The sequence below is a fragment of the Centruroides vittatus genome, unplaced genomic scaffold (assembly GCF_030686945.1).
Source record: "Centruroides vittatus isolate TY-2023 unplaced genomic scaffold, ASM3068694v2 contig_882, whole genome shotgun sequence".
In the NCBI taxonomy this organism is placed as follows: domain Eukaryota; kingdom Metazoa; phylum Arthropoda; class Arachnida; order Scorpiones; family Buthidae; genus Centruroides; species Centruroides vittatus.
Window position 1 is genome coordinate 210,088 of NW_027122574.1, and position 14,214 is coordinate 224,301.

Below are 14,214 nucleotides of genomic sequence, written 5' to 3' on the forward strand. Positions count from 1 at the left end.
TCCAGTTTGAATCGCGATACTGTCTATTGAGTTTTGTATGGGCAAAGCGCAACTTGTGACACAATATCTACAAAATGATCTACTGTATATATTCGTAATCAGTGCAAAAAAAACTTGTGCAACTGTGCAAGAAGTAATTTTCTTAGATTTTTTGACCGTGGTACATAAAGTCCAACCGGTCAAATTGTAGGACATGTCCTCCCAAAGTAAAACGTTTGGTAACCCTATGCTCTGAAATCAAGTACTCCCAATTATGATTCTCCTGGTTCTTTTTTTAAAGCAGGGCGAAGCTTTTGTACTTTGTGAACATCTAGGTTCGACGGTTAATATGCACCTAGGTAGTCCAAGATGGCGGCGTTTCTGTTATGTTAGGTTAGATTAGATTAACTAAATTTTTAGTAGACGTTTTTTTTCTTCAATAACTACCGTGAATCAATAACTAGTGACGTTTAGCACACGGCGGCCTGCCGGCAGCTCTCCTCCGGGAGGTCAGTCGGGAGCACGAACAGTCGGAAGCGCGGCCATAGCGCCACCATCTTGGACTACCTAGGTGCATATTAACCGTCAAAATGGCGGCTCGTTTCTGATTCCAGCAACGAAACAGTGGGACGCACGTTTTAACCTAACCTATTCTATTCTAATAATTTGGTTGCTAATAATTATGGTAATTTATTAGAATAGGTTAAGTTAGAACGTGCATCTCACTGTTTCCTTGCTGGAATCAGAGACGAGCCGCCATCTTGGCTACTTAAGATAACATTAACCGCAATTTCCGACCGGCGTCCTCTTAACCCATAAGTACCGAGAAAAAATCAAGTCCTACTTGCATTTTACAAAATTCCAACGAAGAAAGTTCCAGCGACCAAATGTATATAAAACGCAAAACATCGAGGAAGGATATGCGGGAACCAAAACACCAGTTATCTGTCCGAATTCCACTTTTCTGTCGACACGTCCCGACGTGGCATCTCCATTTCGGATCTTCTGTTTCATAAAAATACAAACTCGTTGGATGGTTATTATTGCAAAAACATTCGGAATGTAAAATTCCATTTTTTTGAAACACACTTATAGCTACAGGTTCGTCGATCGGTAAGTCCCAAAAGGTATATTCCATTTTCAGAATTTTGTAATGAACGTGATAATGAAACACACAACCGGCCACCACGAGCAACTTGCATATCTACTTTGCATAATCGCACGAGCGAGTCATGACGTCGAATCACTTAATTTGCATCAAGGATTACAAATAAGGCGTAAAGTAAACGCTAAAAACGCCACATGAAAACGCTAATTGTTTTGTAGAGTATATCGCGAAAATGGCACACGGGTGATATCAATAATCATCCTTCTTGCTGTTTTTTCATTTTTACAACTTAAAGAGTAATTTTTCTTCTTTTTAGAGTTAAATTTGCTAATTTATTGTTATTTAGATAATTTCATTCAAAAACGCGATTTTGATCGCAATTTCCGACTGGCATCCGCTTAACCCTAAGTACCCAATATCCAGACAATATGACAACCATCATATTGTCTGGATTGGTTGCGTATGTCACGTAAGTAATGAATTTAGAATTAATGCAAACAGTAATGTTTTTAGGCTATATACTTATGCAAATTACAGAACGTTCAATTAATACTAATAATAGCACTTCTCTCAGTGGAAAAATATCAAAGTTTAATTTTTTCTATGTTTTATTTTATTCGTAGTTTCATCTGTTAATCTTACAATATTAATTTTTTATAGAATAATTCATTTTTAGCAAAGTGTCTATTCATAAATTTATTTTATTTTCACTTTTATCCAGTAATTTCGAACAAAGCATTTATAATTTATAATTATGAACAGAAAATACGGTTAAATTTACCTATGGTATACAAAATGGCGGCTCGTCTCTAATTTTAGCAAACAGTGGGGACGCACGTTCTAACCTAACCTAATCTATTCTAATAAATTAGCATAATTATTATCAACCAAATTATTAGAATAGGTTAGGTTAGAACGTGCGTCACCACTGTTTCCCTTCTTCTGTTTGCTGGAATTAGAAATGAGTCGCCATTTTGTATACCATAAGTAAATCTAACCGAAAACACAAGTATTGTACCGGTATATTTTAAACCGCACGAACTACATTCCATTTTATTTAACGTGTAACGAGTTCAACAACGTTGACAGTATGACAAACAAATGATAAGCATATACTGCATTCCATTATTAACCAAGACTGAACAAACACAAGACCTACGAGTAACCACGACCCGAAACTGACAAATCCAGTTCCTGCGACTGATGCTGTTTGCCGTAGCGGCATAATTTAGAACTAAGATTTACCAGGGCCCTAGACCTATCTACAGTACAAGGATGATGAAGCATTTTGTCCAATTTGTAACAGAACTCTGAATATTGCTTATAAAAGAAAGACATCGGCATAAGAAAAGTATTACATCAACTGGAAGCAATGTTCGAATTAAGAAAATGTGTTACTTTTGAAGGAGACAACTGTAACACAAATTATGGGTCATGTGGACATGTCGGAAAAAATAATGCGTTTGCTTTGCTAAGACAAGACATTAAACATTTAGAAAATAGCGGATGTACAGTGCACATTGTATTCAACACGCTATAGATTGCATCCATTGATATTGAGAGCGTTCATGTAAAGATTTTTAAACATTTTTCTATTTATACTGTCCAGGTTGAAAAGTTAAACATTATACTTATATGTGTGATAGAAACACCATGTATTATATATATTGTGTTTGAAAGGCTTTATTTTAAATTAAAGATTTCCTTCGTTGTTGGAATTTTAATACTTTTAATTTCGTTAACTTTATTCATTGAAAAAATAAACCAGCAACGAGTTGCTCAATTTCTCGGCTACATTAATTTTGGTGGTGCCATCTGTTATAACAAATATTTTAATAAAATATGATATTTTTAACTATTAGGGTTAATTTTCGGGGTACAGACGAGTTTTATATATATATATATATATAAATTGTAAATGCGAATAACGAGTAAAATCGTCACTAAGTCTGACCCTACCGGAGATTCACACGATCCCCATTATCTTTCCACCCCTCGACCTTTAACCGCCAAAATTTAATATCACCGATAATTACCCACTTTAAAGCTTAAGCACCTTTTGTCGAAAATTTCTGAAATTTGTGAATTAAGACATTCTGGTAGCATTATCTGGGGTGCAAGGGCGACAATCATTACAAATTCCTCTTTTTTTTTCAAAAACACAGATAACATTACTTTAGAATTATAGAAATGTCGAATCATTCATTTATTTTATTTATTAGAAAACAGAAAGCATTATTTTAACTTTAAAAAAATAATAAAGTAATCCTGTTTCTAAAGAATATTATTTTAATAAAGTAATCCTTTCTGAAATATTTCAAACCCATTAATGTTTTCACGTAACACGTGACGTAAAAATATGAAGGGATCGTAACTACGATCACCGTAACGAATTGTTAGAATGAATGTATTGTTAACTTTTTCTATTGTAGGTGGTTATATTGTTAAGCGTAAATTTGTACGAAAGTTCCGCTTTTCTTTGAAATTTCGCGATAAAATTGCGATTAAATGTACGAGAAACAGAAAGGGCTCTCTGTGTCGCCTCTCTTAGGCCCGCTCGAGTATAGAGATGGAATTTCCCGTCGGCCTTTTTATTCGAGTTACTCTTTATTCAAACTAACTCTTTGTGTCCCGCATCTTTAAGGCCCGCTCGGATGAAGACAAAATACGGTAAGGATTAGAGGACTGTCTGTGTTTCGTTTCTTTAAGGTTTGCTCGAGTGAAGAGGCCGATCGGAGATGGAGAGGGCTTTCTGTGTCCCGCTTTATTAAATCGCGCGCAGGGCGATTTAATAAAGCTTCCATCTTACTTTCCCGGCTTCTTGTGTATATAACACGGTAAAGTACTGGAATCGTAGCAACTTTGACCTTCCGAGATTTTTGCCAATTTCCACGATTTCAACCCAGAAAAGCCAAAAGAAATTATACTTGTACAATACTTATACTATTTGTACAACACGATTTTAAAATTGCACGAAACCTCTTTAAGCGATACTGTGGTTGAAAAGCATTGCTGTATAGGTTTAATACAGTTTGATCTCCGAAATTTTTTGATGGCGAAAATAATTATAAGTTGTATCCTGTATAATATAATATAATATAATTTTTGCAATTCAAAGTTTTTAATTGGATATCACTTACAAAAATCCCGGTCCGGGTGGATGTTATGGAAAGTACTGTATTGAATATCTAAATGAAAGGAATATTGCAGTGCGTAAATCAGTACAGTTCTTTGAAAAATTATTTAAAGGCGAATTCTAATTTAAATGAAAAATGGCTCGTTTCTTTCAGGTAACAGACAATCCGGAATTACATTCTGAATTGCTTAAAATTTGCCAATACGTTTTCAATTCCGGCACACAATGCCGCCAGCGAAAAAGTATTAAGTCTGGTGGAATCTAGTGAACAGATGAACGAAACAGAATGACAATTGAAACGGTACAAGTCTGGTTATGGTGAAATTCAACTTTAACAATCGTAAAATTGTTTAGAATTTTATGATGAAATCTGAAGAAACAAATAACTGCTTAACACCGGAAAAATATGGTTTCGTGTAGCAACCGTAATTAAAATGTGAACAATTAAGTTTGTGTTTCAAAAATACTTTTGAAACGATGTTCGTATTCGTAAAGGTTTGTATTTGGAAAGCATTCGTATTTGTAAAAATTCAATAAAAGATTGTCCTCCTTTTCGACTTTTTCCTACAGGAATTGTCTTCCTTTCGCATCGGGTTATTCGGTAACCCTATCCAAGCATTGAAAACCATGCTTCAGCGAAAACCAAAAAATATACGATTTATGTAAATTGCGTGAGGATTTAGATACTTGAGTGAATAAATATTTCGATATTTTAATATTAACTTATAAACATCTAAAACGATTAGGTGGATTAATGTTTCAGGATGGGGAAAAGATTAATAAACGATATTTGCATGGTAACTTGTATATGAGACATCGATTCTATTAAATTTTGGTGATTAACGGTCGAGGAGTGGGGAGATAGAGGAGAAATCTTGTGTCGTGTCTCGAGTGTGATCGGATTTGATGAAAATTTTACCGGTCATTAACATTTACACTTACAACTCATAACAGAGAAATAAAGCGTGGTACTGATCATCATTGGCGTAGCCAGGGTTTTGTTATGGGGAGGGCCTAGTAGAGACTGTAATTTTCTGGGGAGGGCACCAGGTTAACTGGGGGACCGTGCCCACCCATGCCCCTTCCTGGCTACGCCCATGCTGTACATCTTTTCTCGCTGTAATCTGCTACTAAATTGCTTTGATTTGATTGTCTTTATCGTTGTGTGTTGAAGTGGGCAGAACATTATTATTTCTACGTATGCATGTACCCGGGTTGCGTAAAATGTTCTCGAGCAAAAACGGGTCGCGAATGGAATAATTAATTAGTCTTGCTATAGACTAATAATGTAAAATATCACTCCACTAGTTTATGAGGTCCACCAGTGTTTGTTAGCTGATATATGACTCCTATTGTGATAAGATATGATATACCCAAAATGTGCGTAATAATTATCTTGTTTTAGCATATTGCAAGGATTCGACTCTGTACTTTTCTTTAAAAAAATGAAAAATACAATAATTAACTATTTCTTTTTCCTGATTTCCCATTTTGTTACGAAATTAATTGTTGTCCCTCATTTTCTAAACAATACTGTTACTTCTGTTCTGATACGTTATTATTAGAGTAACTGAAGTAATGAATGTATCCCGAGATTATTTCACCCGTTACGCTTTTTGTCCACTAAAAATAAAGGATAGTTGTGTGTCTGTATTTCAATCTTCACGAAAACTATTCTTGAAGCCCGCTTCCTTACAGTGCAATCGTTCATTCATTTATACAGATTTCCTTTTATGCAAATGTAGTCTTTATCTGTATTTTTGCAGTTCAGAAACATACCAGCGATATTTTTTGAAAACATTTATTTACCACCACAAAATTTGTGGTGCGACATTAAAATATGTACATCTACTAAATGACCATTTAAATACATGCAAATAGCGCATACTATACAGAAATGTCAAAAATTACATTTTGGCTGCAGTACAAAAATTTCCATTATTTTTTTGCTTTACTTCATCTAATGACGGAAATGCTGTTTTTTTGGAAGATATACTGACTTGTGAGTGCAAGTTACAAAACAGAAAAAAAAAACTCTTCTATAGGAACATTTCGGTGTATATTATCTTTAAAAATGACATCTCTCTTCTTATTTTTTACAAGCTAAAAAAGTTTTTGCAGATTTCTCAACATATACACTAATACTGGAATCGAGCAGTATCACAATATCCATCTGGAAAGATGACTTGTCTCTCTTAAAATACTCGTCTTTACTGCAATAGAAATTCTTCCCGACTTGCATTTTATTGTTACAAAACGATAAAAATACTTTCTGTGAAAGAAGCTTGACCTTACACAAAAACATTTGTACAGATGATGTTTACTGGTTTGGTAAATAATGGTGTAATGTGTTCTCTTTACAAACCAAGATACGTGGGCTAATTGACGAAACATATTTACATATCGTGTGCAATATACCATATAAAAAGCACTATGGAAAATATTGAAACGAAGATGGGAGTGTACGGTGTACGCCAATGTAAACACTCTTGTACTATAATAGCGAAAAAACCTGTACAGAAATGACGACGGCCGATTCCGCCGAGTTATCTCTTTGGTTTCTTTTGTGAAATCAAAATGAAAAAATCTGATTTGTTCTCTGGGTACGTCGTTTACTTTTCTTGAGGTGGCACAGTGCATGCACGTAATGACTAGGACAGTTGGCCAATATGTAGCACCACGACTGCCAGATGCTGACAATCTCAAACGGCTGAAACTTGAGCCTCTGCGTCGTCTGAAAATATAAAACGATACGGATTCTTTTTTGGAAACCGTTCCAAATACGTAAGTACGGCGATAATCTCGGATACTTACCGTCGTCTTCGGGATCGGTTACGTCGCTGCTGTAGTAACCCGTGGTAGAGCCCTCGTGGCTGTGTGCCCGACCCAAGTGGGCCATCTGTCTGGATCGTGCCGCCATCTGTGCAGCAATGTTGTACTCCGGAGGTCTCCGGGCACGCGCAGGAGGAAACATGTGGCTTGGGATGGAATCTCGCAGCGGTGGAGGCGGTGCCATCATGTGAGACGGCATCATGGCTACGGGCAAAATTGTTCCAATTTAGTAATTATTGATAGTTTAGATTAAAGAGGAAGTAAATGGGAATATAATCTCACCCGGTCCTGGAAGTGGTGGTAAGACTGGCATACCATGAGGAAAGAGAGGTCCATTCGGTCTCATTCTTAACGTGGGTGGAGAATGCGATACTGAAACATTCAGAAAAGAAAGCAAATTATTTGTTTACAGATAATATGCAAAATATTTAAAGGTTTGAATTTTTATAATTTTTTCCATATATAAGTTAGTATTCCCATTTGTCATGTTTTGAATCTCTTTGTTGCAATTAATCATCAATTATTCTCGTAAACACTGAAAATTGGAAACAGAAAATAGTTCAAATCCAAAATATTTAAACTAATTCACAGTTATTATTATTTTCTGTTAAAATTACACAAATTATTATTATTGTAATTTTAATTGTGTGAATGAATTTGTCAACTCTTGGATTACTTATAATCTATTTGACGATATACTACATTATATCAGTGTTCGGTGCACCAATTATTCTCTTTCCATTTACTCATTTTATTTGACTAAGGAATGCACCTTTGCCTATTTTGTTTTTTGATTGTCTTATATCAAGTTTTATTGAAAAATATAATAGAATGAATAAGAATTATTTCATGACGTTTGTTACAAGATAAACAGTAATATAGTATTACTGCATAATAATATTAAAATCTAATTACATGGAGTACAGGAAAGTATATATTGCCATCAAATAGTAATTAGTCTAATGCAGGGCTTCTTAAACTGTAGATCGCTAACCCCTTTGAGGTCGTGAAAACTGACAATAGTAAAATTTTCTACTACGTATTTATGCAAAGCAATGTTTTCGGCATTAACGACTATAAAATCAAAATGCCAATCAACTCTAAAAAAATGTCAAAGATGCCCCGTGTCCTACAATATAAAATATTCAGCAAAGATTTAATTCTTGTGTAAAAATAAACAAGCACATCTATCTCATCAGTATGCAAATTTGCTTTTGTCTTTAATAAATGGTAAAATAATAAGTATATCAAAAAATTGTTTTATGATTTATTATCAGCAAGTGATTTTATTTGTATATCTATTTTATACATTTACATACTGGAGGGGGGTCATATAAAATATTCTCTGGTAAGAGAGGATCAAGAATGGGATAAGCCTGGTCTAGTGCCATAACAATAATGAAGTAAATTTAGACAGATCTAACAAACTTTCAGCCTGGAACAAAATTAAAATCAACAATTCTTGTCTGATGTGTAAGTATGAATCAATGCAAAAGAATTTTGGCTTCAGATGTGAAGCCAAAATTCTTCCACATTGTATGTGATCCAGTAAAAAATTCAGCTTAGAATAAGAATTAATGTATCAGAATTGATTAAGTTACCATTAACTGTGTAGAATAGCAAAAATTCAGTTTAAAAATGACAAAAACCACATAATTATGTATTAAAACATCTTGAGGAATATGCATTTCAATTCTTATTAAAAATCTAAGTATCTATTACAATACACATTCCTGTTGATCTTTCACTAAATCACTTGAATTTTACATGCTATTTTAATGTTGGTTTTTCAAGAATTATTAACATTTTACACAAAAGCTAAAAAGATGCCGAGTCTTGTAATGATAATACTTATAGTGAATAAAATTCTATGTCTATATTAATTTAATAGTGAATAAATAAAAAATATCCAACAATCATTACACCTGTAACTGAAAAGAAAAGATTTAATTTCAATATTCATTAAAGTAAACTTTTTAGAGTTAACAATGCTTAGAATGTTACGGAATAATAAATTAACTTCTACTAATTAGCTTATTAATAACCGGGGATGAAGAGTTAAAGTTGAGAGTCGGAGCTGAAAAACGTATCAACCCCCGACTCCTTACATCGGTTGATGTTTAAAAAATTAAAAATTTTTGAAAGCCATTAATGCCGTTATTTTGACCTTTTTTTTAAGGTTAAAGTATGTAAAATAAGATTCTGATGTTAAAACTTTTCTAATAAGTAATTGTTTTATTTTATTAACTTTGATAAATAAGATATGAATAGTTAAACGCAAAGTATAACCTTAAATATGGGTTTGAGATTAAACTTTAGAGGACAAATTTTGGAAAAATTTTCTTCTTAAATGTTACATTTTTTGTATAAAATAAATAAAAATAGTATTTTTGTCAAAAAGTTTATTAGAGCCTACTTCATTTCTATTAAACAAACTACTAACTAACTAGTAATGCATGAGTGAAAGGAATCGGGAGTCGGAGTCGATTTTAGAAACACAGAGTTGGGAGCTGTGTCTTCTTTCTGCCGACTCCCCATCTCTAGTAATAACAACTAGATATACATATAAATTTGATTGACTATTATTTCAATATTCATGTCTGCTTCTAAAATTCATTTGATAATCAAATTTTATCTTAAAATGTTTTAATCATTAGGGACACTGTGATTTTGAATAGATTTTTATTATTACTCTTTCTTTTTTGTTTCTTTTTTTACAGTACTGATCACTAAAATCATTTGTGTACAGTAGTTAAATTTATAATTATGAGTAACTTCTTGGTAAATATTAACAACATAATAATTCTAGAGTTGGAAGTATTCTTTTAGTTATCTAATAGAATTTTTTAAATGATCAAAATTACCTACTTAAATTGACACTTACATAATGCTCTTCTTTGTTGGGGAGGAGAATTAGTGGACCCTAATGAACTACTGCTGTGACTGTCGAAACCGGTGGAAGTATGACCAGAATCCGTTTCGTATAGGTGGTGATGACTGTAGCTACTACCACTGCTACTGTCACTGGAAGTGACAGAACCTGGGGTATATAAATATCAAATTGGAATATATTCATTTGTAAGAGAATTAAAAAACTAAACAGAGAAAAGTTACAGAACTACCTGAGGTTTGAGACTTCCTTAAAGGAAGATTACTGAGGGCAGTGACACTAGAACTTTCTGCAGACAGGTCTACGGGTAGCACCGTGGTATTGGCAGAGTCGCTGTGCGACCTTCCGTGTCTGGTCTCATTCCTCCGACGCGGGGCATTGGGAGACGGCGTGGGAGAGAGCGAGTGGTGGTGACGGGGAGGTTGGTGGGGACGTACTTTACTCTGGTCCGATAGGGCCAAGAGTTTTCTTACTGCTTTGGGAGAGTCGGCTCCTAAGATGGAAAATAGTCTATGAATGCATGGTACAAATGTTTACGATACGAATAATGGCTTTAAAATTATCATCTTTTCTTATATGTTTATAAGAGATAAGCATGTAAGAAAAGATTGTAACTTTAGTACGAATGGGAATGACGCATCGATCAACAGTATTTTTTTAAAAGAAAGAAATCTTTACTTACCAAATCTAGGCCCCGAAGTTATTGACTTCTTTCCTTCAGAAGTGCTGCTAGTACTGCTGGCAGTGGATAGTGTTGGTGAAGGGTGTCGCTTCCTGGGTTGGACCGAAGTCATACTTCCTACTATAAAAAGATCATTTCATATTTCTGCTGTTATTAATATATTCTTATACTTTAAAAAACCAAATTACCAGTGCCAGTTGTTGGTTCACATTCTATTGACATATTATGTAACTGTTCTTCATCAGATATCACCTTTAAATTTCCCAGATAGGCTTTAACTCTCCTCACCATTTGAGCCTTAAAAATAACAGTTAAATATAATAATTATGATCATAAATGTATTTTGCATAAAATATATTTCTAAATAAATAAATTCAGATTTTTTTTTATTTTCATAATAAAACCATTAGCAATTTCAATTGATTTCTTCAAGTTTAAAAACAATTTAAAAAATAAAAATACATCATAATGTATTTTCCAGAAATTTGAATTATAGGAATAAAGAAAACTGTCTATCGGCATTAAAGTTGTTTATTTTCAAAGTATTTAATTGAAACATTTCAAAATGACATCTTCAGGTCGAGCGTATACCATTTGAATCACAGAGTATGGTTCTTATATAAAATGGACTGTTACTTAACGAGTGCACTCATCCTACATATTTTCTAGGAAAGGCCCTACCCAGTCTATTTTCATCTTTAATCCCTTCTCCAGGTTTAGCAATCACTTCAGCATTATTGACAAAAATCGATGTTATTTCTTTATATCCATCTATTCCACACTTTGAAGCTGTTATGTTTGAAAATACACTCTTAATAGAGAAAGCCTTAACCCTCCAACAAGTTCTTGACATATGGGAGGTCCTGCTCTTAATTACAGAGCATAATTAATAGTCAATATTTTTGCATTTATAATTGTATTATAATGTAATAGAATTATAAATGCACATTTCAAATATTTTGAGCATGGCCAAAGATAAGCATATATGGCAATAAGCATTATATTTTTTTAAGGAGTGGTAAAGGAGCACCATTGATTAGGAATACGTTTATTATTGAGAATAAGAGAGAATAAAAGTAAAAAGAAAAACACAGAAGTAAACGTATGGCTGTTTCATTTTTTTTGTTTCACTAATGTTTGGATATCGAACACTTTCTTTTGAGTCTTACACAAGTAATTCACTTTTTACAGAGTGAAGACAGTTGTAGCTGTTTAAACGTTATAGTAGATCATTGCACTTATATAATGAGTATAACACTCACATATAAATTGATTTATTTTCAAACATTTTAGGTGTTAATATACTTTTGACTCGCATTATATAATTTAGAATCATGTGCAAAAGTACATCTACCACAATCATTCAGTTTTGTTTGACCATTAAACAATAATAGCCAGGAATTCAAGTATCCCCAAAATCACCGAAGCAGGAAAAGGACGAATTTATTGTATTAGTTACAAATTATAATGACAAATAGAGAATAATAAGAAGTGTACAAATATAATAAAGGATCAAGGAATTTTTTCATTTATTAAATGCATAAAGTGCTGTATGGTCACAACATAACCAATTGCTAAAGGGCATAATTGTCACTCAGTTTTGATAATTTTTGGTACTTGTCCAATTTGATTGCAAAGATCCACATAATAAGGGTGAACAGGGCTTGCGTCTAGGACAATGCAATGTTATTGTTAAATAAGCAATAGAAGTGTAAGCAATACCAATTTAAAATTTACTAATTAGAATAAACTGACATAACAGGCATAAACACAAATCACTGAAAAAATAATAAAAACATATTTGAGGGACCACAGTTTGTACAGTACATATCCATCACAATCTGAATATCCAAAATTTGAAAAGATTAGAATCCATTCCTTACCATAAGTGGCTGTTGGTAAAAAAAATAAATTAATGTGATCTAGACAGTGGCTAAACCTAATGAGAACCGATGTTTAAAACACCAGTTCTCATTAGACATTGATAAAGAGTAGCCTAATTAATTAATAGCTGGACAGGTGACCATCTAGAGAAAGTTTGAATACTGCTGCCAAAATTAAATAGAATAACTGATCAGTAATTGGTGCTCATTATACAAATTTAAGATGTCTAGGGAGGCAATCGTCCCATCCCATCTTAAATCCACCCATGCTGTCATATAAAAGAATCGGCTAATATTTAGATACATAAGTTTTATTTATCCACAAATCTGTTATAAATCTGTTATTTGATGAATTCTTAACTGCAATTTAAAATTGATTTTTAATCTGCCCCTACTTTCACATTGCCTTTTTAACATTGATAACCCATGTGTTATTTGCATGAAATTATGGTAAGTCTTAATACAATAAACCAAACAAAATAAAAATTTTATATTTGGAAAATAGCTACTCCGTTAAATATAACCTCTCACCTCTTCAAACATCTTCTTTGGATTGGGTTGAGCCGTACTCTTTTTCCGTCTCTTGATTGTGGCCGCATTGGTGATGGCCGCAAAACTGTTAAGGGAAGCCATGGCAGCAGACGGCTGTGCTCCTCCTATTTCTAGCATGTTAAACAAATCCTAAATAGAAAAATAAAATAAAATGAGACGATAATAAAATTACATATACTACCAAAAATAGACAAAATTCTAAATATAAATATTTATTTAAGTCAAAGACAAGGTATTTAAGGTTCCAGAATTTGTAAAACTTAAACATATTCAAAAAAATTGGTAATACTTTTTTTAAATATAAATTTCTGATAAGATGTCCATTAACTAGCTTAATAAACTTATTAAGATTTGTGATTCACACAGATTGAACATGTGACCTACAGCAGCAGCATTTTCTTTTAAATACTTCTTCAGTCTTTTCTTTTGATAGAAAGATAACAGTAATGTTGTATTTTATGGTTAATGTTACCCTAGGTATACAAAATGGTGGCTTGTCTCTGACTCCAGCATACAGAAGCGAGGAAACAGTGGGAATGCATGGTTTCTAAACCTAACCTATTCTAATAAATTACCATAATTATTAGAAACTAAATTATTAGAATAGGTTAGGTTTTAGAAAACACGTCCCCACTGTTTCTTCGCTTCTGTATGCTGGAGTCAGAGACGAGCCACCATTTTGTATACCTAGGGTAACATTAACCTATTTGATCAATAACACAATACTCATCATTTATCTTTAAACAGTGTTGTTTATTTTGATATACAGAACAAACTTCATTTTTTGAATCATGGGCATATGAAGATACTGGTTAAGGGGACAGAGCATTTAATTTGCCAAAAATTTTACATAGATAAAAACACAAGTATCAATTTTTACTTTGCCATCACTGACATTCTGTTAACCCTTTCCGCTTTCTCTGTCTGGTGTATTTTGCTTTTGCTTTGCCAAAATTTCAAAGGGCAGTTACTCTCCCCACTCTTCTGACTTATACACTTATGCTTTGAATGGCACATGTTACGCAACTATCCATTTTTAATGTACAGTTTTTTTTTTAATGGAAAATAATGCTAAGTGCATATATTTTATTTCAAGATCATGTAAAATTATAACCCTTTATTGTGTTATAATTTTGCATGATCTGGAACGAT

General features: G+C 33.2%; 1 protein-coding gene across 4 annotated transcripts in view; it reads right to left on the minus strand.

Annotated features, from left to right (window-relative positions):
- Nucleotides 1-6,008: 6,008 nt before the first annotated feature.
- The window catches only part of LOC136983400 (rap guanine nucleotide exchange factor 6-like), a 95,679-nt gene continuing 87,473 nt past the window's right edge, over nucleotides 6,009-14,214 (minus strand). For 2 of the 4 annotated variants that reach the window (XM_067280114.1, XM_067280115.1), the window contains 8 exons: nucleotides 13,042-13,191; nucleotides 10,816-10,924; nucleotides 10,628-10,744; nucleotides 10,178-10,438; nucleotides 9,940-10,095; nucleotides 7,338-7,427; nucleotides 7,038-7,259; nucleotides 6,009-6,957 (listed from right to left, as the gene is read on the minus strand). In XM_067280114.1, the coding sequence (XP_067136215.1) occupies nucleotides 6,926-6,957; nucleotides 7,038-7,259; nucleotides 7,338-7,427; nucleotides 9,940-10,095; nucleotides 10,178-10,438; nucleotides 10,628-10,744; nucleotides 10,816-10,924; nucleotides 13,042-13,191 (1,137 nt within the window). In that variant the 3' untranslated portion in view covers nucleotides 6,009-6,925. Of the gene's footprint in view, nucleotides 6,958-7,037; nucleotides 7,260-7,337; nucleotides 7,428-9,939; nucleotides 10,096-10,177; nucleotides 10,439-10,627; nucleotides 10,748-10,815; nucleotides 10,925-13,041; nucleotides 13,192-14,214 lie in introns of all 4 variants that reach the window. The other 2 variants (XM_067280112.1, XM_067280113.1) reach the window with 1 other exon arrangement.